Source organism: Macrotis lagotis, chromosome 8 (genome assembly GCF_037893015.1).
Source record: "Macrotis lagotis isolate mMagLag1 chromosome 8, bilby.v1.9.chrom.fasta, whole genome shotgun sequence".
Classification (NCBI taxonomy): Eukaryota; Metazoa; Chordata; class Mammalia; order Peramelemorphia; family Peramelidae; genus Macrotis; species Macrotis lagotis.
Window position 1 is genome coordinate 108718546 of NC_133665.1, and position 22818 is coordinate 108741363.

Genomic DNA, 22818 nt, shown 5'->3' on the forward strand with positions numbered 1-22818 from the left:
GGCCCTGGAGTCAGGAGTAACTGAGTTCAAATCTGGCCTCAGACACTTAATAATTACCTAGCTGTGTGGCCTTGGACAAGCCACTTAACCACATTTGCCTTGCAGAAACTAAAAAAAAAAAAGTGACATCATTTACACCATGTATGTCTAGAAAAAAGAGTGGGCTAGTAATAGAACTAGTGAGAGAATAAAAGACGGATGACCCAAATGCTACATTCATATCTACAAAATATTATGAAAAAGTGAGGAAAGCTGGATGGCTCTTACATGAAGGACTTATAGGAAGATATAAGTAAAAATTATATGGAATGAGCAAGTTATAATCTACAACATTTTCTTCTCCATCCCTACCCACTCCCCCACATACACACACACACACACACACACACACGCACGAACACTGAAAAGAGAGAAATCAGATTCATGGAAATATAGAGATGATGATAGTGTCTATCTTTTCTGCTCTTTTTAAGAATCTTCTTCACAGGAGTTCCACGTTTGAGCTTTGAATATGATTGAAACTTCTAGAGGTAAAGTGCTTTCCTTAAAACAACCCTATGAGACAGAGGGAATAAGTAGTATTGTCCACATTTTTCAGACAAGGAAAACTGAGGCTCTGAGTAGGAAATGACTTACTTACATGCCTTCAATACCCAATGAATCCATTACTGTTTTTCTTGGAATAATATATTTTTCCCTTTCATCTTTGCTTTTCAAGTCAAGGACAAGGGTCAATAGTATGATGGGGGGGAGGGGGCAGGGGAAGAGGACCATAGGATAGAAAGGAAATTCCTGCACAGAACTCTTTGGAGGGTCAGAAACTAATCCCTGCAAAGATCCCTATCAAGTGAAGGAAATATTATTAGTCCCAGAGGTTGTGTGTTTCAGGTTCAAGCTAACTTCTGATCATTGTTTCAATATTGGGGGGAAGGAGGACCCCAAAACTCTGTATCTGCAGTTTGACTACTTTCCTCTCCAAATACTGACTCCACAATGCAGTTATCAAAGAAAACCCATTATCCAAAGAGTGGAAAAAGAGAAATCAAAGAAAATAAATATCAAACAATAAAGAAGGATCTCTCCATTGGGAGAGACATAACTCAACCAAGGAAAAAACCTACATCTCACTCCAAGGGAAAGTTTCTAATGGTGCAAATTGAGAATGGGTTCATAATGGAGACTGTCAATTCTTCTCATATTAGCTTCTTTCTAGAATCTTTTTCCTTTGGCAACCTGGAAGGGGGGTTAAATTCAAATTTTCTCAAATCTGGGAAGTCAAAAGCACCCAAAGTCTGAAAAGACTCAAATTCAAATGTTTGGAAAAGACCAAAGAGCTCTCCCACTCTCACCAGCTCTGCCTTGCCCTTCACATAGAGCAGGACATTCATCTCCACCCATGAGGAGAGAGTACTAAACCAATGGGCATTGGAACTGAGGCTACAATAGTAATTGCTAAAGAAATGCTTGCGGACTTGCTTATTGACTGAACAGTATTTCCTCCATAATGATGTTGGTCATCCAGCCTCTATTTTAAACATCTAGTGCTGCTGCCACTACTATTACCAAAAACAACCCATTCTGCTTTGGAACAGATACGATTTTTTTTTTTTTACATCAAGCCTATATCTCTGCAATTTTCACACATTCCTTTTAGCTTTTCCCTCTGTGGCAAAGTAGAACAAGTGGAATGCCATCCATTTCTCACAATAGACCTCCAAATATTTGAAGACAAGTATCATATCTATAATAGAGCTCTTCTTTTTTTTCAATTTTTGAATACAGCTAATGCTATTTAATGCAAAAGGTGGGGGGTGGGAAGATGAGCTAAAAGAAGATAAATTGGGGTTTTTTTCCCCCCACTAAAATGTTTAGCACCACAAAAGCAAAAGAGAACCAATCCATATGCAAGTAGTCAACTTCTAAATCATAGGATATTCCAACAGTTCATCACACCTAGAAAAGCTAGCCTTGAAAATAGTAGGGACTTAAAAGATGTTTGTTGAATTCAATGAAATCACAATCTATAAATCATGACAGAGGAAAGTTTACAATTGGATCTCCTACATAATATTTCACCCTTTTCTAGTGTTATGCTGGTAAGTGTTTAACAACCTGCTCTATAGAAAAAGAAAAAAGTATGTGGAACAAACTTTAAACTGCATTATCAACATTTTCTCCATTATATTCTTAAGTCTAGACAATCAACAAAACATTAAATCCAGCCTGATGTCTAGCATTTACCAATTTCTTTATTATTTCATTTTTCCCTAATTATATGTAAAAATAATTTTTGACATTCATCTTTAAAAACTTTGAATTGAAAATTCTCTCCATTCCTCCTTCCCCACCCCTTTCATTGAAAAAGCAAGTAATTTGATATAGGTTATACATGTGTAGTCATGCATATTTCCATATTAGTCATGTTGTGAAAGAAAACAGACCCCCCCCCAAAAAAAAACCTCAAGAAAAATAAATTTTAAAAAGTTTGCTTCAATCTGTATTTAGATACCCTCAGTTCTTTGCCTGGAAATGGACACTTTTCATCATAAATCCTTCTGAGTTGTCTAGGATTATTGTATTGCTGAGAATAGCTAAATCACTTGTAGCTGAACATCCTGCAATATTTCTGTTACTTTGAACACAGTACATTTCACTTTGCATCAGCTCATTTCTTTCCAGAATTTTTTGAAAGAATTCTGCCCATCATTTCTTATTGCACAATAGTTTTCCATCATATTAACATACCACATTTTGTTCAGCTATTTCCCAATTGATGGACATCTCTTCAATTTCCAATTCTTTGCCACCAGAAAAGATCTGCTATAAACATTTTTGTCCTTTTCCTTTTTGTTTTTTCTCTCTTTTTCCATACAGACCTAGTAGTGGTATTTCTAGATTAAATAGAATGCATGGGTTTATATTTGGGCAAGTTCCAAATTGCTCTATGAGTTCACAACTCAGCCGACATTAAAGTCTTATTTTTCCCTGCATCCCCCTCCAGTATCTGTCATTATCCTTTTCAGTTCTATTACCTCAAAATTATTTTAATTTGCACTTCTCCAATAAAGTGATTTAGAGCATTTTTTCCATATGGCTATAGATAGCTTCAATTACTTCATCTGAAAACTGTCCATATCTTTCAAACATTTAGGGAATGACTTATTTTTATAGACTTAACTCAGTTCTTTTTATATTTCAGAAATGAGGCCTTTATTGGAAAAACTGTATTTCTCTCCATTCTTTCCCAGCCGCTTTTATTCCATTCCCTCTCTCTTTTCACCCTATCCCTCCTCAAAGTGTTTTTTGGTTCCTACTACTCCTTCCCAATTAGCCCTCCCTTTTATCACCCTGCCCTACTCTTATCACTTCTCCCTATTTTCCTGTAGAGTTAGATTTCTATACCCAGTTGAGTGTGTTTATTCTTCCCTATTTGAGTTAATTCTGATGAATAAAGTTCACTCACTCCCTCCCCCCTCACCTGTCCCCTCTTCCCCTTCAATCTCTTCTTTAGAAGCAGTTCATGTCTTTCTATAAGTCTATAGATCTCCATATCTCCAATCCCCTCACCATCTTAGTCAACTTTCTTTAGACCTCCTACAACTTATCTGCACACTTCCTGAAATGTGGCCCCCAAACCTAAATGCTCCTCCAAATGTGGTTTAACTATGGCACGTGAGATCATCAGCTCCCTGCATCTGAACGACTCAGTTAATGCAGCTTAAGACTGAATTCATTCCCTAATTTTGGTCTGTTATGTCATATAGTCCCTAAACCCACATTTCTCTTCCACACAACGATTAGGTAGCCACACCTTTGAATCCAGGTATAAGAATTATAACTATCCCCATCAGCTTGTGCCTGGAAGATTGAAATAGGAAGGGGTTGGATAAGACACTATAAATATTTCAAATTAAGTCTCTCTCTGATTGGCTGATAACTTTCTTTAAACTGATTTTCTTGCTGTTCCTCACAAACAACATTCCCTCTTTACATCTTTTGTACAGTCTTTTCCTTGGGCCTGGAAACACTCTCCTCACTTCCACCCCTAAAAATCTTTTCTTTCCTTCAAAGTTCAAATTTAAGTACCACCACATGAAGATTCCCAATTCTCTCCAAATCCTATTATACACACACACACACACACACACACAAATTTTGTATTTGTATTTGCCTCGTGTGTGTGTGTGTGTGTGTGTGTGTATGTGTGTGTGTATCTCTGTTTCTATCTCTCCCTCTGTAAATATGTGTGTATATTTTCCCCAATGGAATATAAAATCCTTAAGAGCAGTTTTGCCTGTGTCCCCAGTACCTGGAAGAGTGACTGGCATATAATGACATCTTTTGCTTGTTTATTGAATTATCTTACTAAGTTTGGCCCATTTTTCTAGCCTAAATAGATCTTTTTTGGATCCTGTCTCTACTGTCCATATTATTTAGCCCTCCCAGGTTTGCAATGTCTATAAATCAAATAAGCCTACCATCTATGTAAACATCTAAGTTCCTATTAAAAACCTTAGGCAATAAAAGATCAAACACAACTCCCTAGAGACCTCCCTCTAACAAAGGTTCTTAACTTTTTTTGGATGTCATGGGCCCATTTTGGCAGTCTCATGTAACTATGAGCCCCTTCTCAGAATAATGTGTTTAAAATGCATAAAATAAAATACATAGGATTTCACTGGAATGAAATAGATATCAAAATATTATTTTAAAGTACCCAGGTTAAGAACCCTTGCTCTAAGTTGACATCCATCCATCCCAGTAATTTAATCATTTTTTTTAGGTTTTTGAAGGCAAATGGGGTTAAGTGGCTTGCCCAAGGCCACACGGCTAGGTAATTATTAAGTGTCTGAGGCTGGGTTTGAACCCAGGTACTCCTGACTCATGGGCTGGTGCTCTATCCACTGTGCCACCTAACTGCCCAATTAAATCAATTCTTAATCTACCTATCATCTTTTCCAATTCTTTCTTACTCTCAAGAATGTGTAATACTTTACCAAATGATTTCCCTAAATCTAGGTAGAAGAGAATCTATTCTCCCCATCAGTGTAGTAAATATAACCTTTTTCTTGATAAAACAATATTGGATCTTACTAATTAATATTTCTGGTTCCAAAAGCCCACAAATCATTTTGTTAATGTTCTAGAATTTTGCCAATAAAGGTTCACTATTCCATTGTTTAAAGATTATGCTAACACTTCCCTGTTCTGAGATCAGTGACAGGGGTATTAGCAGTCAGTTCTTTCAGTATCTTGAGTCACTGGTTTTGGGGGTCTAAAAACTTAAATTCACTTTTCCTCCTCTGTCCCCCAAATGACTTTGTGAGTCTGGGGAATTCTGAGGTCTCATCAGGGGTCTCACTGTTGGCCCAAATTGGCACTAATATTAGCAGCAGAAGTTGGTTTTTAAAAAAAGCAACCTTGAGATGAGTTTGCCAAGGTGCCAATCCTCAGGTGCCAGGAGAAGAGGCTTCATGAAGACTCCAGAATGGAAAAAGGTCTTCCAGAAACCAGGAATTGTGAAGTTGTGAGCTTGTCCTTTGGCTGTTTGTGTTCTCTACACACGGGCCTCACTACCCTCATATTCTAAGTCTAACCCAGTCTGTCTATGGATCTGATACAGACAGGGAAAGAGTGTATCCCTCTTGGGGGGGGGGGGGGGGAGATGTTCTTGTAACTACTACAGTTTTTGCTAAATCTCCTTAGTAGGTACCCTCCTTTCCTAAAAGCTAATTGAGGCTACTGGCTGAATGGAAACTGTCTCAACACTAGAATACTAGATAATACTAGAAACTCAGTCAGAGGACTGAGGGCTGCGGGGTGCAGGCGGCCTGTCAGGGCCAGTGTTGAAAAGCGCCCCTGATGGAAATGTTACAGGAGAAATCATCTTTAGCAATTAGGTTGAGCCCTAACGTTATTATCTCTTAGAAACAAGGACCGTTTTTTAAAACGTTGGAAATTAGCCTCGACTCTGCCAGGGAAGCTGGAGCAATGGTCAACGAGGCAGAGGAAAGTCCGGGCAGGGGCACTGTGGTGGGGGGCGAGGGGTGGGAAGGCCAAGGAGCTCAGGCCCCGCTGCTGCGTGGGGCAAAGAAATGCTCTTGAGGGACAAGATGGAGCTGTGACATCTGTGGGCGGCGCGGCGCCTGGGCCAAGAAGGGCCCGGAGGGGAGAGAGCCGAGCCCGGCGGGCCGCCGCTGTAGGGGAGGGTCCTCGGGGGGCCCCCAGCACGGCTTATGGGGCGCACTCGGGAAATGAGGGGTGACGTCGGAGGCGCCCGGAGAGAGGCCTGGGCTTGGCAGCCGCTGGAGCGGCCGCCTTGTCGGAGGGACAGTCCAGAAGCCCCGAGCTCCGGGGCGGCCCTGACGGCTCCGGGGCGGCCCTGACGGCTCCGGGGCGGCCCCGGCCTCGGCCTCGGGAGGCCCGTCCGGCCTCGGGGCCGCGTGGCCCCGGAGGAGCAGGCGAGGCGGGCCCGGCGCGGCCCCGGGGGAGCGGGCGAGGCGGGCCCGGCGCGGCCCCAGGGGAGCGGGCGAGGCGGGCCGGGCTGGGGCTGGGGCTAGACCGGAGGGGCTGGGCCGGCCTCGGCTTCCCCGCGTGCATTTGCAGGTAAGGAGGCGGAGGCCGGGCCTGCGCGCCGCTGGCTTTTTGCTCTTCATTTACACGGTCATGGCTCGGGGCAGCTGGGGCCGGGGCCGGGGCCGGGGCCGGGGCCGGGGGGCCCGAGTTCAGACCCGGCCTGGGACACTTCACACCGGCCCGGCGGAACCCGCCGCCTGGAGAAAACTGAAATAACAGTAAAGCCAGGAGACCCAGCGCGGCGGGGCCGCGGCAGGCGGGAGGGGCAGCGTCCCCGGAGCCCGAGAGCCGACCCCGCAGCGGGGGCACCGAGGCGCGGGGCGGGGCCGGGCCGGCCCACGGGGCCCGAGGCCGAGTTCCTGGGCCTCGGCCCTCGAGCCCCGGGCCCGCCGCGCTTCGGGCCGCCGGCCGCCAGGGGGCGCCGCCTCCGAGCTGGCCCTCTCCGACACGGCGGCCCCCCCCGGGCCAGTTCCGCTTCCGGAAGGCCGGCGGGCCAAACCGCCGCTCGGCCCGGCTCCCGCCCTCCTTCAATCAGAGGCCGCCAACTGTCCCGGGCGGAGAGCCGGTGGCGGCGTCCGCCAATGAGAGAAGGCGTCGTGGAGCCGCCCGTCTGGGTCCCGCGGGGCTCGACCAATGAGAGAGCCGCGCGTCGGGGAGAGCCGAGGGCGGCGGCCAATGGGGTGCGGCGGCGGCGCCGGAGCCGGCGCTCGGAGAAGCCCCGGCTGCCGGGAGCGGCTCAGTCCGGCGGCGGCGCGGCAGGATGTGGGCCACTCGCGGGCTGGCCGTGGCGCTGGCCCTGGCGGTGCTGCCGGCGGGGAGCCGGGCCCTGCGGCCGGGGGACTGCGAAGGTGAGGCCCGCGGAGGCGGGGGCCGAGGCCCGGGGCCGGCCGGGGGTGGGGGAGCGGCGGCGGAGTGCGTCCGCGGGAACGCGCGGGGCCCAGGAGCCGGGGTCGGGAGGGGGAGGCCGGGAGCGAGCCGCCTGCCCCGGGCGGGGGTCCCCCGAAGCCCCCTCCGCTTTACTTTGTCGTCGGGCCCGGCCCGGGGCCCCGCAGGCGGGGGCTCCGAGCAGCGCGGGGCCGGGCCCGGCCTCACCGCCCCCCGGAGCCGGCCGGGCCGCGCCGCCAGCCTGGTCACTGCCCGACTCGGGCCCGGAGCTCAGGCCCCCGGGCCAGCCTGGTGCCCAGGATGGGCCGGGTGGCACAGCCATTGCTCGGGACCCGCTCCTGTCGGGAAAACCAAACTGATGCCTAGTTAGCCTAAAGGCTATTATCATGCTCCCCAAAAACCCATTCTGCTCGCCTCTTTGGGCAGGTCTCTTGTGTTTCTAGTCTGTTCTATTAGCCCTCTGAACCATTTCCACATCGGGAGGACTTTGGGGTTGCCTGTGGCCTCCACTCACGGGGCTGGCACCCTGGTTCAGGTACCCATGGCCACAGTGACCTCGTCCTCTGTCCCCCCAGTTCCCGTTCCTCTCAGCCGCCACCAGCTACCAGTGTGATACCTCTTTTAAAGCACAGGTTTTCCCGAATAAGGAATCGACAAGAACCTATAAAGCACCTTCAATGGGCCAAGTATTATGCCAAGCATTAAAGGCAGGTAGAAATATTCTCCAATTCTGTTAGAGATGTTTATACATCTAGTTAGATTGTGTGTAGGTATGTATACATGCACATATATATGAATACATGTTGGGGAAGGAGTGACTTCCTGTAGGAGTACTGTGAGATGTAATGAGTCGAGAAGTGCCTATCAGGGGTTTGATATTGTCTAATAGTGTTATTTTAAAAGCATTTTACAGTCTGACTCCAAACTGTCTGTCTAGGCTCAATTCACATGACTCCTCCTCCTGCACCCAACTGACTTGACTTTCGGCCGCACACCACCCACGTGCGGCAGTCCCTCTCTGGCATCTCTGCTCCCCCTCCCCAGGGCCCAGAATTACTTTATATTTTGTATTAAGTTAAATGTATCCATACTTCTCCATCAAGCTCCTTGGGGGCAGACAATAATGTTGATTAACTTCAATGGTGTAAATTTGGACAGACCTCTCCTGCAATCTGAGCTTCAGTTTCCTAATCTGTAAAACAAGGAGGAAGGGTGGGAAAAGAGAGAAGATTGCACTCCTACAAGTGGCTAATACTTAATTCTGAAAGAAAAGTTTGTGATAGGGGCAGCTAGGTGGCACAGTGGATAGAGCACCAGCCCTGGAGTCAGGAGTACCTGAGTTCAAATGCGGCCTCAGACACTTAATCATTACCTAGCTGTGTAGCCTTGGGGGGAGGGGGGGAAGGTTTGTAATAAGCAAAAAATATCCAGTTGATGGAAGAGAACCTCATCACCAAATCTGCAGGGCTAAGTTATTAGGATATTTATACACCTCTGATGCATTGTTTGGTTTAGATAATCTTTTTTGCACAGAAATTATTCAAGGCCAAGCAAGCCATCCTAAGTGTAGGCATATCAGGCAGCCAAATGGACCCCTGTCCCCAAATATAACTTTCCATATTAGTACTTAGAATGCCACATTCCTTTGGATAGACTTCCTTCCAGGAAACCCATGTTTAAAATGTAAATATAGGAATAATTTTAACACTCAATACAGCATAGATTACCAGGTTAACTATCATATGTGGCAGAGTGGAAAGTTCATAAGTGAGCTGTAACTCTTCCATTGATTAAAATCAGGACCTATACATCTGCTGATCAGTTAGAAAGTCTAATGTTAAAAAAAATTGTAACTAGTCCTTAGAAGGCAAGTCTCTTGATATTTTTTTCAGGATATTTGAAATTCACCTGGGTGGGTGTGATTGCTATAATTTTCCTCCCCCCCCTTTTTTTTATAGTATGCGTTTCTTTTCTGGGAAAATTTTACCAAGACCTTAAAGACAGAGATGTCACATTTTCCCCAAGCAGCATTGAAAATGAGCTTATGAAGTTTTGCAATGATGCAAAAGGAAAAGAAAATCGTTTGGTGAGTAAATGCCATTCTCTAGATGGATTTGTCAAAAAAGTTTTCTCTCATTGTTGAAGGCAGACCTGGTGTAAGAAGTTAATCTGTGCTCATTAGGTTCAGCTTTAACCAACTCAGTTGGTTTACCAACTCTCTTTCTTCCCATAGTTCTTATCACCCAGCATTCTAGGCCTGGAATAAACATCTGTAACTTCAAACAACTTCTAGGAAATGTTATATATACTGTCAGAATGGGTGTATTCAATTATCTGCAGGTGAAAAGTGTTTGGAAAGAAAAGTTAGACTTCAGTTCCTTTTGGAGATCTGCTTGTTAAAAGTGAATGATTGTGACTTGAGAAATTCCATCTAGGACAAAGCAGATACCAGAATAACTCGGGCAGAGTAATCTTTCCCTACCCCTCTGTTAAATTATCTCCTATGTATCGTAGATGTAATTTGCTGTATCCATGCTTGTTTGCATATTGTCTCCTCTATTGGATTATAAACTCCTTGAGAGCAGGGACTGCCTTTTATCTTTCCATCTTTCCTTATATCTGCAGCACTTAGCATAGCACTCAGGCACCCATGTGGGCACTTAATAAATGTTACTTGACTGGCTTCTGTAAGAGTAATTGTCCTACCCAGAATATCAAAACTGAACAGTGCAGAACAAGTGACCAATCTTGAGGCTCTCAGATTTCAGTAGTTTTTGCTCAAATTTATGTCAGAAGGTTCTTAGGTGATTGTTCTTTCTTCCTCCAGTGCTATTACATTGGAGCCACCAGTGACGCTGCCACCAAGATCATTAATGAAGTATCCAAGCCTCTTAGCCATCACATTCCTGTGGAGAAGATCTGTGAAAAGCTAAAGAAGAAAGACAGTCAGATCTGTGAGCTCAAATATGGTGAGTTTCTGACCTTTCCATCTCTTAAGCATGGGGGGGGGGGGGGGGGTGCAGATTGTAAAGGAATAACCATTTATTAGGATCTACCACTTGCCAGACATTAAACCAAGTTTACAAATTATTATCTTGTATGATCCTCACCAGAAACCTGGGAGGCAGGTTCCATTATTCTTATTTTACAGTTGAGGAAACCCAAGCAGAGGTTAAAAGACTTCCCTAGGGTCACCCAGCTAGTGTCTTGTGGCTAGGTGATCTCAGATGGGTGCTTCATGTCATCAGCTACTCTATCAGGACTAGAATCTCACACTAGTCTGAAATTCTTAGCCAAGAATTTACAAATTATTAATCTGTTCAGAGAAACCTAGATTGACAGAGCGAAAGCCAAAGTATTCTTGCTGAGGTAGATATTTTTCCTGCTTAACAGCATCAAAACATTTTGTGAGTTGTTTATGTCCTGTTGTAGAAGTTGTTTGGCCTTCAGGAAAAAGTCTGTAAAAAGGACCTAGATAGTTGGATGTTTTCCTACAGTTTACTATTAGTTATTTAAAAAAAAAACATTTTAAATTAGAGTCTCAGTATTATCGCTGACTTAAATGTTTCAAACAGGTGTTGGACTTTCATTATATGTATGGAGAGTAGTGTTCAGTGTTGGGAGGCTGGCTACCAAGGCTACAAGTGACCAGTATTCCTTTTTGGGGAACTGGCATTGTCCTCTCACTGCTCTCACCTATGAGCCACTTGTGTTACAACAACTTTGATAAGTGGCATGTGATTGCCTTCTTTTCAGTGACAGACGTGAAGAAGGGGGGGTGCTCAGTAAGAGAGGCTTTGTGAAGAGGGTAAAAGTAGGCTCTGCTGACTTGTTCTATGTTCCTTCTCAGTCACTAACCTCTCCCTCATCCCTCCTCCAGATAAACAGATTGACCTGAGCACAGTGGATCTGAAGAAACTCAGAGTTAAGGAGCTGAAGAAGATCCTGGATGACTGGGGTGAAATGTGTAAAGGCTGTGCTGAAAAGTCAGACTACATTCGCAAAATTAATGAACTGATGCCCAAATATGCCCCCAAGGCAGCTAGTTCACGGACTGATCTTTAATTTGCACAATACCTTGTAGGCATCTGAGAAGAAATCACATTTACTATCTGTTTCCAAACAGCCTTTTTGTAATTTATTTTTAACAGGGCTCCTGACAGTGTCAGATCTGAAACCTGGGGCTTGATTCAAGATGCTGGTTCTACAGCTCCATTTTGTCTTTCTCTCTGTATTGTTTCTTCAATTTGTTGTTTTCTTCATTTAGGACTTCATAATATGTATGGGATTTTTTATTAAAGTTTTAAAAAATTTAGTTTTCTAGCTGTCAGAGTCTGTGCCATTCTCAGCTCTGATAAGGTTGTCTTTGCTGCAAGACTGTTCCTCCGGATACAAGGTGGCCAGTCTCACCACCTAGAACATGAGGAACAGAGTAATTAAATGGTCAGACCTGTTGGTGGTTTTACTTCTAGAAGGGCAGATCTCTCTATATTTGCACACCAGGAAATGTTCAAATCCTGCTGACTTATGAGAACAGAGCAAATCACCTCTCAGTGCTCTGGACGACTCCAGGACCAGAAGCTGCTGCCCTGCTGGGGAGTTCTTCCTACCAGTGAAATCATATGTCTACTCCCTGCCCTCTTCTGAAAGACCTGATGTCCAGGGAAATCATAGAGAATTGTACACTCTTGGTCTTGGATACCCAGGAAACTGAGTTCCTGGAATATGCATTTTTTGGCTTGATCATCAGCGCTACCTTTGAAGGTCCAAAGCATTCCTATTTGCTTCTTATACATGTCTTCCCTTCAGGAGCAGGTATACAGGCTAGGCCTGGGGGCAGGGGGGGAAGGTTAAAAATATAGCACTGTTCCCTGGTACCAGGCAATGAAAAAACTGAATCAAGTTCAAGTCAGAAATGTGTAACAAATGATACTGCAGTCAGAGTTATTAATATTTTTATGTAAACTTAGGAGGAAATCTTTAGTGGAGTAACCCCAGAGATCTGTGCTGGGCCATCAGATGTTACTATTTGTCATGCTCAAATTTGCTGAGAGCCAGTAGGCAGACAGTGGGTAGACTTTGAACTGTAGTAAAATTTCCCCCTAATCTCCAGTATCACCTTGTCCTTTCACTGTATATAATAGGACCTTAGACTCCATGGGTGCACAATGAATTTTTAATTACGAAATAGGTAAAACACAAGAGGACTAAAGTCTTAAGTCTTGTGAGTTCACCATGAGGTAATGTTAGAAATGATGCCCTTCTGTTCTGACAATACAGCACACACCAAAAAAATGAGATTCAAATAGTCCTAAAGGAGTTTTAGGACTTGCATGGGGCAGATTCTATAAAGTGTCATTGGCTCCTCTGAGACTCCCATCAGAGGATGGTTGAGATAGTTGACCAATGGCGGTTGAGGTCAAGGTCTTCAGCCATGGACATTGTAACCTTCACTCCCCCAATTCTCATCCCAGCTGTTCTTGCAAATTCAGTTACTTGTGCTTGACCTCATTTTCAAGGCCATACCCTACCACCAAAAGTGGTGGCCCATAGCCATAGGAGTCATTTAGTAAGGCCCTGACCTCTAGAAGTGAGAAGCTATCAAGCCTAGCATGGATGAGTCCCACAGAAGACAAGGCATCCTGGAGGATTTTCTCACCTCTAGGTAAATGGCAAAAGCAGTGTCATTAGCAACAGATAATTCTGCCTTGTACTTAACATTTTCCTTTCTTTTCTTTGTCTTGTATGGGTGGGAGTCCTCAGAATCAATGACCTCCTCCTTGACAGGTTTCCCTGTTTCCAACTGCAGACCACTAGGCTCTGCTCATTTACAGGGAAGAACATGGCAGGATGTAGCCATGTAGGCTCAAGTCTGCTCTGAAAACCTCCACAAGCTTGGGTTTCATGGATGTGTTACCCATGGAGTTTTCTTTCTAGATGATTTTTAGCCCAGAATCGTCTCCATGAATTCTTCCTTGGTTATGTCACCCAACTGGTTTGTGATCAGTCTGTTAAGTGAGCTAATCCATGTTGTATTCCATGTCATAGAGAAAGGGTTGAGAAAGGGTTTAGGGCAAATTGGTTGTTCAACCTTGAGTATATGATCGACTGGAAAGCACTGCACAGCCAGGGACTCCCAGAAGAAGAAATGAATTCTATAAAGGCCTCACATAGTCTTCATTGTGACAACTTTGTGGAGCTGAGGTAGGGTTATCAGCCAGGGAGGAGTTGCTAATCAGCTTGAATGGGCCCTTAAAGCCCTGGGTTGTTACTGGCTTTGGTTACTTTTCCTACAATTTACAGGAAGGGATGACAAAGTTACAAAGACCAAGTCTGTAGTTTGGTATTCCTCTCTCCTCTCTTGCGAGAACTCTTCCCACCATCCTGACTCCTACTATAGCACAGACAATGGTTTTAACAAAGTACACAAAAAGTACCACTTTTACAAGAGTCTTGGTATATAGCTTCTGTACAAATGAAGCCAGTGACAACTTTGTAGCCTTGTGCTGGAGTGAATAGTGCCAGGTCTGTGGTCAGGAGGAGTTCAGCTCAAATTTGGTCTCTGACTCTGAATAGCCGTGTGGTCCTGGATGGGTCAAGTCACCCTGTGTGCCCCAGTTTCCTCATCTGTGAAATGAGCTGGAGAAGTACTATATTGGCTACTCTCTTTGCCAAGATAATCTCAAATGAGGTCATGGGTTTGGACATGACTGACTGAACAACAAGCATTTGGGGGGGGGGGGGCTTTTGTAAGGCAATGGGGTTAAAATGACTTGCCCAAGGTCACACAGGCAATTATCAAATATCCGATCTGAGGTGGGATTTGAACTCAGGTCCTTCTGACTCCAGGGCCAGTGCTCTATTCACTGCATCATGTAGCTGCCCCAGAACAAGTATTATTAATAAGCCTGGAACAAGATTAAAGTATTTAATGTCTACCAGCCACGCCTTGCATTTTCCTCCAAATCAGTTGATTCCTCTGGTTTGATTTTCACAGCAATCCTGTGGAGCAAGTGGCATTCTCCCCATGCTAAGTGATGGTCTGAGCCTGAGGCTGGTGTGCAAAGGAGTTAAGTTGAGGGGCAGATCTTAGCTCTAAGAGCCAAGCCCTTCCTCTTATGATAGGGGAAGAGGCTATTCTGGACCTTCTGTGCTGCCTCTTGTTCTTGCTCCTGGTAATTTTTCTCTTGCAGAAAACCTCACCACCACCATCTCCCACAACCCATTGTTGAAACTGTTTCCTCAGATAGACCAGCTGATGGGGAGAGATGGAGCTCGTGCCCACAGGAGGCACCTACCCACAGCTATTAGAAATCCTCAGTCTGTTTTCAGTGGGACATTTACATTTTTAACACATTTGCCTTTGCCCCTCCGAAGTCACCCTCCCCCTCAAAAAAAAACAAAACTACATTTAGCCTTGCTGGCAGAATTGGTTCAGAGAGCAAATTCTACCAACCTGTGTGGCCTTGGTAAAGTCCATTAACATTTATCAAATGTTAGTGTAACTTCCATTATGAAGCCCAACGACAAAGGAGATAGTCTGTCCTGGGGGGGTTCTCACCTGTGAACTTTGGAGCGGGCCTACCTGCAGCTTTTCTCTCATTAGTGCTATGTTACCTGTGGAGGGCAAAAAATACATTTGCCAAAAAAAAAAAAAGAGCTGGGTGGGAATTTTGTGTCTTGTGTTCCTGGAGAAGCAAAACACCCAACTTGTCCGGGCTGCGGTGTCGCAGTGTCGGGAAGCAGGAGCCCAGGGTGGCTGCCCGCACCTCGGGGGGAAGCTGGGCCCAGAGCCCGGGCAGCAGCCCTGGGGGGGGGGGGGGGTCTCGCCGGCCCTGAGACTCACCGGGCCACGAGAGTCCCTGGGCGCCCCCTCCTCAGGCTTGGCCGTTCCGGCGCCCCCCGAGCACGCGGGGCCCCGGGACGCCGCTTCTCACTACAGCTCGGGGGCGCGTCCCGGGAGGCTTCAGCACGGGACAGCTCCGCGGCCTCGCGGCTGCCAGCGCCGCGCCGGGGCAGGGGGCGGGGAGCGGGGGAGAGGGGGCCGGGGGTGCAGGGGGCGGGGGGACAGGGAGCGGGGTGCAGGGGACAGGGAGCTGGGGAGAGGGGGCCGGGGGTGCAGGGGGCGGGGGGACAGGGAGCGGGGTGCAGGGAACCGGGGGCAGGGGGCCAGGGAGCGGGGTGCAGGGGACAGGGAGCTGGGGAGAGGGGGCCGGGGGGCAGGGAGCGGGGTGCAGGGGACAGGGAGCTGGGGAGAGGGGGCCGGGGGGCAGGGAGCGGGGTGCAGGGGACAGGGAGCTGGGGAGAGGGGGCCGGGGAGAGGGGGCCGGGGGTGCAGGGGGCGGGGGGACAGGGAGCGGGGTGCAGGGAACCGGGGGCAGGGGGCCAGGGAGCGGGGTGCAGGGGATAGGGAGCTGGGGAGAGGGGGCCGGGGGGCAGGGAGCGGGGTGCAGGGGACAGGGAGCTGGGGAGAGGGGGCCGGGGGGCAGGGAGCGGGGTGCAGGGGACAGGGAGCTGGGGAGAGGGGGCCGGGGAGAGGGGGCCGGGGGTGCAGGGGGCGGGGGGACAGGGAGCGGGGTGCAGGGAACCGGGGGCAGGGGGCCAGGGAGCGGGGTGCAGGGGATAGGGAGCTGGGGAGAGGGGGCCGGGGGGCAGGGAGCGGGGTGCAGGGAGCCGGGGAGAGGGGGCCGGAGGCAGGGGGCCAGGGGGGCAGGGAGCGGGGTGCAGGGGACAGGGAGCTGGGGAGAGGGGGCTGGGGGGCAGGGAGCGGGGTGCAGGGAGCCGGGGAGAGGGGGCCGGGGGTGCAGGGGGCGGGGGGACAGGGAGCGGGGTGCAGGGAGTAGGGAGCGGGGTGCAGGGGGCAGGGAGCGGGGTGCAGGGGGCCGGGGCCGGGGTGCAGGGGGCCGGGGCCGGGAGCGGGGGGACAGGGAGCGGGGTGCAGGGGGCCGGGGCCGGGAGCCGGGGGGCAGGGGGCCGGGGCCGGGGTGCAGGGGGCCGGGGCCGGGGTGCAGGGGGCCGGGGCCGGGAGCGGGGGGACAGGGAGCGGGGTGCAGGGGGCCGGGGCCGGGGCCGGGAGCGGGGGGACAGGGAGCGGGGTGCAGGGGGCCGGGGCCAGGAGCCGGGGGGCAGGGGGCCGGGGCCGGGAGCGGGGGGGCAGGGAGCGGGGTGCAGGGGACAGGGAGCTGGGGAGAGGGGGCCGGGGGTGCAGGGGGCGGGGGGACAGGGAGCGGGGTGCAGGGAACCGGGGGCAGGGGGCCAGGGAGCGGGGTGCAGGGGACAGGGAGCTGGGGAGAGGGGGCCGGGGGGCAGGGAGCGGGGTGCAGGGGACAGGGAGCTGGGGAGAGGGGGCCGGGGGGCAGGGAGCGGGGTGCAGGGGACAGGGAGCTGGGGAGAGGGGGCCGGGGAGAGGGGGCCGGGGGTGCAGGGGGCGGGGGGACAGGGAGCGGGGTGCAGGGAACCGGGGGCAGGGGGCCAGGGAGCGGGGTGCAGGGGATAGGGAGCTGGGGAGAGGGGGCCGGGGGGCAGGGAGCGGGGTGCAGGGGACAGGGAGCTGGGGAGAGGGGGCCGGGGGGCAGGGAGCGGGGTGCAGGGGACAGGGAGCTGGGGAGAGGGGGCCGGGGAGAGGGGGCCGGGGGTGCAGGGGGCGGGGGGACAGGGAGCGGGGTGCAGGGAACCGGGGGCAGGGGGCCAGGGAGCGGGGTGCAGGGGATAGGGAGCTGGGGAGAGGGGGCCGGGGGGCAGGGAGCGGGGTGCAGGGAGCCGGGGAGAGGGGGCCGGAGGCAGGGGGCCAGGGGGGCAGGGAGCGGGGTGCAGGGGACAGGGAGCTGGGGAGAGGGGGCTGGGGGGCAGGGAGCGGGGTGCAGGGAGCCGGGGAGAGGGGGCCGGGGGTGCAGGGGGCGGGGGGACAGGGAGCGGGGTGCAGGGAGTAGGGAGCGGGGTGCAGGGGGCAGGGAGCGGGGTGCAGGGGGCCGGGGCCGGGGTGCAGGGGGCCGGGGCCGGGAGCGGGGGGACAGGGAGCGGGGTGCAGGGGGCCGGGGCCGGGAGCCGGGGGGCAGGGGGCCGGGGCCGGGGTGCAGGGGGCCGGGGCCGGGGTGCAGGGGGCCGGGGCCGGGAGCGGGGGGACAGGGAGCGGGGTGCAGGGGGCCGGGGCCGGGGCCGGGAGCGGGGGGACAGGGAGCGGGGTGCAGGGGGCCGGGGCCAGGAGCCGGGGGGCCGGGAGCGGGGTGCAGGGGGCCGGGGCCGGGGCCGGGAGCGGGGGGGCAGGGAGCGGGGTGCAGGGGGCCGGGGCCAGGAGCCGGGGGGCAGGGAGCGGGGTGCAGGGGGCCGGGAGCGGGGGGCAGGGAGCGGGGTGCAGGGGGCCGGGAGCGGGGGGCAGGGAGCGGGGTGCAGGGAGCGGGGTGCAGGGGGCCGGGAGCGGGGGGCAGGGAGCGGGGTGCAGGGGGCCGGGAGCGGGGGGCAGGGAGCGGGGTGCAGGGGGCCAGGAGCCGGGGCAGGGAGCGGGGTGCAGGGGGCCGGGGCCAGGAGCCGGGGGGCAGGGAGCGGGGTGCAGGGAGCCGGGGCCGGGACTGCCGCTGTCGGGACCCTCCTCCTCCTGAGGACCGCGGGACTGGCCGAGGCCTCGGCGGACCTTGGGGCGCAGGGGCCGGGCGCGGCCGCCAGGGGGCGCGGGGCCCGCCCGCCCGAGTGGGGGGGGGAGTGACGGGGCGCGGAGGGCTCCCCCCCCCGCGCCCGGCCGCGCGCTCTGATGACGCAGCCGCGCGCTGTCGCCGTCCCCGTCCCCTCCCCTTCCTCCCCCGCCTTTCCGCGGCCGCCGCGCTCAGTCCTTTTGTCCAAGATGGCGGCCCGGGGGGCGCCGCCTCCTTCTCCGGCTCCCGCTCCGGCCCCGCCGCCGCCGCCGCCCCCGCGCCGCCGCCCGGTCGCGCTGTGAGGGAGGGGACCCGGCCCGGCCGGCCTCGGCGCCATGAAGCGGCAGAGCGAGCGCGACTCGAGCCCGGGGGCCCGCGGGGCGGCGGCGTCGTCATCGTCGGCGAAGCGGCCCCGGGAGCGGGAGCGGGAGCGGGAGCGCGGGGAGCGGGAGCGGGAGCGGGAGCGGGGCGAGCGCGGGGAGCGGGAGCGCGGCGAGCGCGGGGAGCGCGGGGAGCGGGAGCGCGGGGAGCCCGAGGCGGGCGGCGGCGGGGGCCGGCGGGCCGCGCACAAGAGCTCCGGCTCGGGCTCCGGCTCCGGCTCCGGCCCCGCCAAGCACCAGGCCCCGGCCCGGGCCCGCGACAAGCCCCGCGGCGGCGGCTCGGGCGGCGGCGGCGGCGGCGGGGGGCGCGGGGGGCGGCGGGGGCCACCGCGACGGCCGCGGCTCCGGGGACGCCAACCACCGCGCGGGCGGCTCGGGCTCGGGCTCCGGCCGCTCGGGGGGCGGCGCGGGCGGCGGCCGCGCCAAGGGCGAGTCGGGCTCGGCGTCCGCCGCGTCCCCCGGGGCGTCCCCGCTGCCGCCGCCGCCGCCGCCGCCCGAGCCGCCCGCGCCCGCCCCGGCCCCGCCGCCGCCGCCCGCGCCCGCGCCGCCGCCCGAGTACAAGACGCTGCTCATCAGCAGCCTGAGCCCCGCGCTGCCGGCCGAGCACCTGGAGGACCGCCTCTTCCACCAGTTCAAGCGCTTCGGGGAGATCAGCCTGCGCCTGTCGCACACGCCCGAGCTGGGCCGCGTGGCCTACGTGAACTTCCGCCACCCGCAGGACGCCCGCGATGCCCGCCACCACGCCCGCGCGCGCCAGCTGCTGCTGTACGACCGGCCGCTCAAGGTGGAGCCCGTGTACCTGCGCGGCGGCGGGGGCGGCGGCGGCGGGGGCGGGAGCGGCCGGCGCAGCGGCGGGGGCGGCGCCGGGGCCGCGGCCGGCACGCCGCCCCCCGGGCCCCCGGCCCCGGCCGAGGCGCTGGGCTACCTGCCGCTGCACGGCGGCTACCAGTACAAGCAGCGCTCGCTGTCGCCCGTGGGCGCCGCCCCGCTGCGCGAGCCCCGCGCCCGCCACGCCGCCGCCGCCGCCGCCTTCGCCCTGGACGCCGCCGCGGCGGCCGCGGGGCTGTCCCGGGACCGGGCCCTGGACTACTACGGGCTGTACGACGAGCGCGGCCGCCCCTACGCCTACCCGGCCGCCTGCGAGGAGGACCTGATGCCCGAGGACGACCAGCGCGCCACGCGCAACCTGTTCATCGGCAACCTGGACCACGGCGTGTCGGAGGCGGAGCTGCGCCGCGCCTTCGAGAAGTACGGCGTCATCGAGGAGGTGGTGATCAAGCGGCCAGCCCGCGGCCAGGGCGGCGCCTACGCCTTCCTCAAGTTCCAGAACCTGGACATGGCGCACCGCGCCAAGGTGGCCATGTCGGGCCGCGTGGTGGGCCGCAACCCCATCAAGATCGGCTACGGCAAGGCCAACCCCACCACGCGCCTCTGGGTGGGCGGCCTGGGCCCCAACACCTCCCTGGCCGCGCTGGCGCGCGAGTTCGACCGCTTCGGCAGCATCCGCACCATCGACCACGTCAAGGGCGACAGCTTCGCCTACATCCAGTACGAGAGCCTGGACGCGGCCCAGGCCGCCTGCGTGCAGATGCGCGGCTTCCCGCTGGGCGGCCCGGACCGCCGGCTGCGCGTGGACTTCGCCAAGGCCGAGGAGGCGCGCTACGCGCCGCCGCCGCCGCCGCCGCCTCCGCCGGGCCCGGCCGCCGCCCTGGCCGCGCACTACGAGCTGCTGCCCGAGGGCTACGCGCGGCACCGGGGCCCCGAGGCCGACCTGCGGGTGCGGGACCGGACGCCGCCGCACCTGCTCTACTCGGAGCGGGACCGGGGCTTCGCGGAGGCGGACTGGGCCGGGCCGGCCAAGGGCGCCGAGCGCAGGAACAGCCTGGAGGGCTACGGCCGGGCGGCGCGCAGCCGCAGCGGGGACCGCTGGGGCAGCGACGGGGACCGCGGCGCCTCCAAGCCCTGGGAGGAGCGGCGGAAGCGCCGCAGCCTGTCCGGGGAGCGCGGCCGCTCGGCGCACTCCCCCTACGAGGACCGGGGCCGCGGGCGCGGCGGGGGCCCGGCCTCGGAGCGCAGCCCGGAGCGGCCGCGCAGGGACCCCCACGGCGGCGAGGCCGCGGCCGACAAGGAGCCCGCCGACCCCCTGCCCAACCACCGCCACGGGCCGGACGAGAGGGCGGCGGCCGACGGCCACCCGGCCCGGCGGAGGGACGCCGAGCGCAACCACCGCGGCGGGGGGCGGCGGCGGGGGAGGCGGCGAGGCCGAGCCCCGGCCCCCCGAGGAGCCCAAGGCCGAGGCCAGAAGGCTGCGCAGCCTGTCGGAGTACGCGCAGACGCTGCAGCTGGGCTGGAACGGGCTCCTGGTGCTCAAGAACAGCTGCTTCCCCACGCGCATGCACGTCCTGGAGGGGGACCTGGCCGTGATCGGCGGCCTGCTCCGGGACCACGCGTCGGGCGGCAAGCTGACCCAGCTCAAGATCGCCCAGCGGCTGCGCCTGGACCAGCCCAAGCTGGACGAGGTGACGCGCAGGATCAAGCAGGGCAGCCCCAACGGCTACGCGGTGCTTCTGGCCACGCAGGCCTCCCCGGGAGCGCCCGGGCCCGAGGCGGCCCCGGCCGTGGAGCCCGGCCTGCAGCGGAGGCTTCTCAGGAACCTGGTGTCGTACTTGAAACAGAAGCAGGCCGCGGGGGTCATCAGCCTGCCGGTGGGGGGCACCAAGGGCAGAGACAGCACGGGCATGCTCTACGCCTTCCCGCCCTGCGACTTCTCCCAGCAGTACCTCCAGTCGGCGCTGAGGACACTGGGGAAGCTCGAGGAAGAGCATATGGTCATAGTCATAGTGAGAGACACTGCCTAGCCGAAACCGGCCTCTCCCCACCTCGTCTTTTCTTTGTGTCACGCCGATTCTGCTCTCGGTTTGGCTTTCCCGCTCAGTTTATTATGGTTGCTTTGGTGAAGGCCAAAAGCCCCACCTCCACCAAAACTCAATTTTTTTTTTATGACCATTTGAAGGTATTCCCATTTTATTGATTTCTAATGTATGAAACACTTTCCAGTGTGTTCTGTATTTTATTTTTTAACTAACTGTACGGAGAGTTGTCAGTAAAGCCTTTGTCCAAGGATCCATTTTTAACCCTGTGCAGTGTACTGGTTTAATGCAGACCCTGGTGTGGCCATGGAGCATGTGGCCTTGGAGGTTTCCCATTACTTGCACAAGAAACCACCCACCCCCACACGGCCACATACACCCCTTGCCTCCGAGCCCGGCCTTCTTACACAAAGCTGGATCGAGTCCTGATCTACTTTGGGGCCTGTAGTGACTTCACCTCAATCTCTAGCTATCGTGACTAGCATAGAGCATGCACGGCCCAGCACCCACACCTCTGTTCTGGCCCTAGAACAGCCACAAAGACCCCAGTGTGTCTCACCCACCACTTCACAAAAAACTGCTGCTGCTCCCCCCACCCCCCATCTAGGAGGTCTGCTCTTAAAGAGTATAGATACCATTTCGAAGCACTTCAGGTGTTAATAGAACCTGCCTCATTTCAAGACCTTGAAGAAAGCACGTGATGCTTTTTGCCCCGTGTATTGGTGAATCTGCTAGAAATCACCCTCAAAAGCTCACTTTCCTGTAATCTGTAGGTGAGGAGAAAGTTAGTTCTTCAAGTAATTCTTTCCAACTAGAACATGAGGACCAAAGACACATCAGCTTCCCTGGTCACTTTTGCTTTGGGGACAGACTTGGTTGTAGAGTCAGAATGTAGCTACTGGTTTATGTACAGGAGCATGAACTGCAAGGATTAGGGAACCTTCTCAAGGAATCCTTGACCTACAGATCCAAGGAAGAAAAAAAAATCTTTAAGTTCCACTTGTGAAATCACTTGCCCATCTAGCCAAAGGACTCAATCACCCTTAGGAGCTTCTGCTAAGATAGGTCATGGAGGGTGGAGCCACCAAAGTGTCTGAGCTGTGGAGGTATGAGTTTAAGAGTTCTAGATTAAATCTTTAGCAATTCAGGAGCCACTGGGAAACAAGCATACAGTAAACTGCATTGTGTAGCACCAAACCATCCACTACTAACCGAATCAACCAGCACTGATCAGACCTACAAGGTTGTGTCAAACCCAAGGAGCCACCAACACACACCTGCCTTCTGGCAGCTTAGAATGAGACTTGAGGCAGCAGAACCAGGGCAATGATTGGGAGGGGGGGGGATCTGAAAGTCTTTTTAGTAAGTCTGTGATTAAATGTTCTCTTGAAAGCAGCTCATGGCCTCCCTCTCTATTCTTCACTACCAAAAGGCTCAGTGCAGCCCTGGCCTCTGGCCTTGCAGAGGAGCTTGTCCTCAGTG

The 22818-nt window shown here is 54.7% G+C and overlaps 2 protein-coding genes across 2 annotated transcripts; both read left to right on the plus strand.

Annotated features, from left to right (window-relative positions):
- The first annotated feature begins 7194 nt into the window (after positions 1-7194).
- On the plus strand, positions 7195-11776 carry MANF (mesencephalic astrocyte derived neurotrophic factor). Its single transcript, XM_074198058.1, is given in 5 exon segments — positions 7195-7328; positions 7330-7424; positions 9420-9547; positions 10289-10430; positions 11342-11776. Coding segments are annotated over 5 exon segments (669 nt in total). The 5' UTR covers positions 7195-7209; the 3' UTR covers positions 11527-11776.
- A 6645-nt stretch (positions 11777-18421) lies between these two features.
- Positions 18422-21426, plus strand: RBM15B (RNA binding motif protein 15B). The gene is given in 3 exon segments (XM_074198080.1): positions 18422-18748; positions 18750-20696; positions 20698-21426. Coding segments are annotated over 3 exon segments (2901 nt in total). The 3' UTR covers positions 21325-21426.
- The last annotated feature ends 1392 nt before the right edge of the window (positions 21427-22818 follow it).